This window comes from Camelina sativa, chromosome 3 (genome assembly GCF_000633955.1).
Source record: "Camelina sativa cultivar DH55 chromosome 3, Cs, whole genome shotgun sequence".
Taxonomy (NCBI): domain Eukaryota; kingdom Viridiplantae; phylum Streptophyta; class Magnoliopsida; order Brassicales; family Brassicaceae; genus Camelina; species Camelina sativa.
The window spans coordinates 2,480,944-2,482,390 of record NC_025687.1 but is presented as its reverse complement, the minus strand read 5'-3'; the positions used below and the strand labels follow the sequence as shown (position 1 = coordinate 2,482,390).

The window sequence follows — 1,447 nt, the reverse complement described above, 5'->3', positions numbered from 1 at the left end:
CTTATGTTTAAGAGTTAAGACTTAAAGATGAACAACAGTTACAATGAAACGTTTGAGATTGTTTTTTTTTTAATTATTAAGATCAAAGGAAAAAGATGGAACTCTCACTCTCTCTCACATACAGAATCAAAAAACCCTAAAAAGGGGGAAAAACAGAGGCATAGCTAAAGCCTAAAGCCCACACAGCTAAGAACAAAAGTGCGAAAACATTACTACTAATGTGATTATTAAATCATCCATAATTAAAAGTAATAACCAGCTAGATATGATAAACGCATTACGGCATTAATCACTGGAGTAGCAGTGATAGCCATTAATCATCGAAAGAGCTTCCACGTATTGTTTCTCCAACACTTCCATTACTCTGTCTGCTATGGCGCTTGCATAAACACTTGATCCTTCACAAATCTGTTCATCACAATTAGTTACTCTAATACGGTCTTTTGAAACTGATATAAGGATTAAATTGAAAGATCTATGAGAATAACCTTGGTATTGAACAAGAAGCTGTGGTGTTCACCGATCTGTGCCCCAGCAACATGGTGAAGATCAAGCTGAAGCTGGTCAATGACTTTAGATACGAACAACAAACTATTGATTTTCTTCTTCTGCACGATCTTTATCGTTACTTCATCGTCTATGATACGTACATCAACCTCAGTGAACTTTGATTTCCTCTTGAGCCACGAGCATCTCAAGGCATTGTTCTTCTTATTGATCGAACTCTGTTCAACCACTTCGCTTTGAGCCTTGAAGTTCTCATCAACAACATCATCTCCTTCCCTGTTCCGCTGCTTTATTCTCTTCTTTTCCACTAGCAGTTTGAACTCATCGATCGTCCTTAACAACTCTTTGATGTAATCTATGGCTTCTCCCACGATTGATGCTCTGTCACTCTACATATAAAATTAAGGAAATACGGGTTTTAGTTTGTAAAGTTTATTACTTGAAAGAGAAGTAATTAAGTAGTATATTAGTATGATGACCTTAGTGGGATTTGGAATTAGACNGTTTTTTTTTTAATTATTAAGATCAAAGGAAAAAGATGGAACTCTCACTCTCTCTCACATACAGAATCAAAAAACCCTAAAAAGGGGGAAAAACAGAGGCATAGCTAAAGCCTAAAGCCCACACAGCTAAGAACAAAAGTGCGAAAACATTACTACTAATGTGATTATTAAATCATCCATAATTAAAAGTAATAACCAGCTAGATATGATAAACGCATTACGGCATTAATCACTGGAGTAGCAGTGATAGCCATTAATCATCGAAAGAGCTTCCACGTATTGTTTCTCCAACACTTCCATTACTCTGTCTGCTATGGCGCTTGCATAAACACTTGATCCTTCACAAATCTGTTCATCACAATTAGTTACTCTAATACGGTCTTTTGAAACTGATATAAGGATTAAATTGAAAGATCTATGAGAATAACCTTGGTATT

At 35.8% G+C, this 1,447-nt stretch overlaps 1 protein-coding gene across 1 annotated transcript; it reads right to left on the bottom strand.

Annotated features, from left to right (window-relative positions):
• On the bottom strand, window positions 104–1,013 carry LOC104778583 (transcription factor bHLH89; the record flags this gene model as incomplete). Its single annotated transcript, XM_010503035.1, has 3 exons — window positions 104–408; window positions 489–896; window positions 987–1,013. Coding segments are annotated over 3 exons (558 nt in total), but the record flags the coding sequence as incomplete, so codon positions are not given.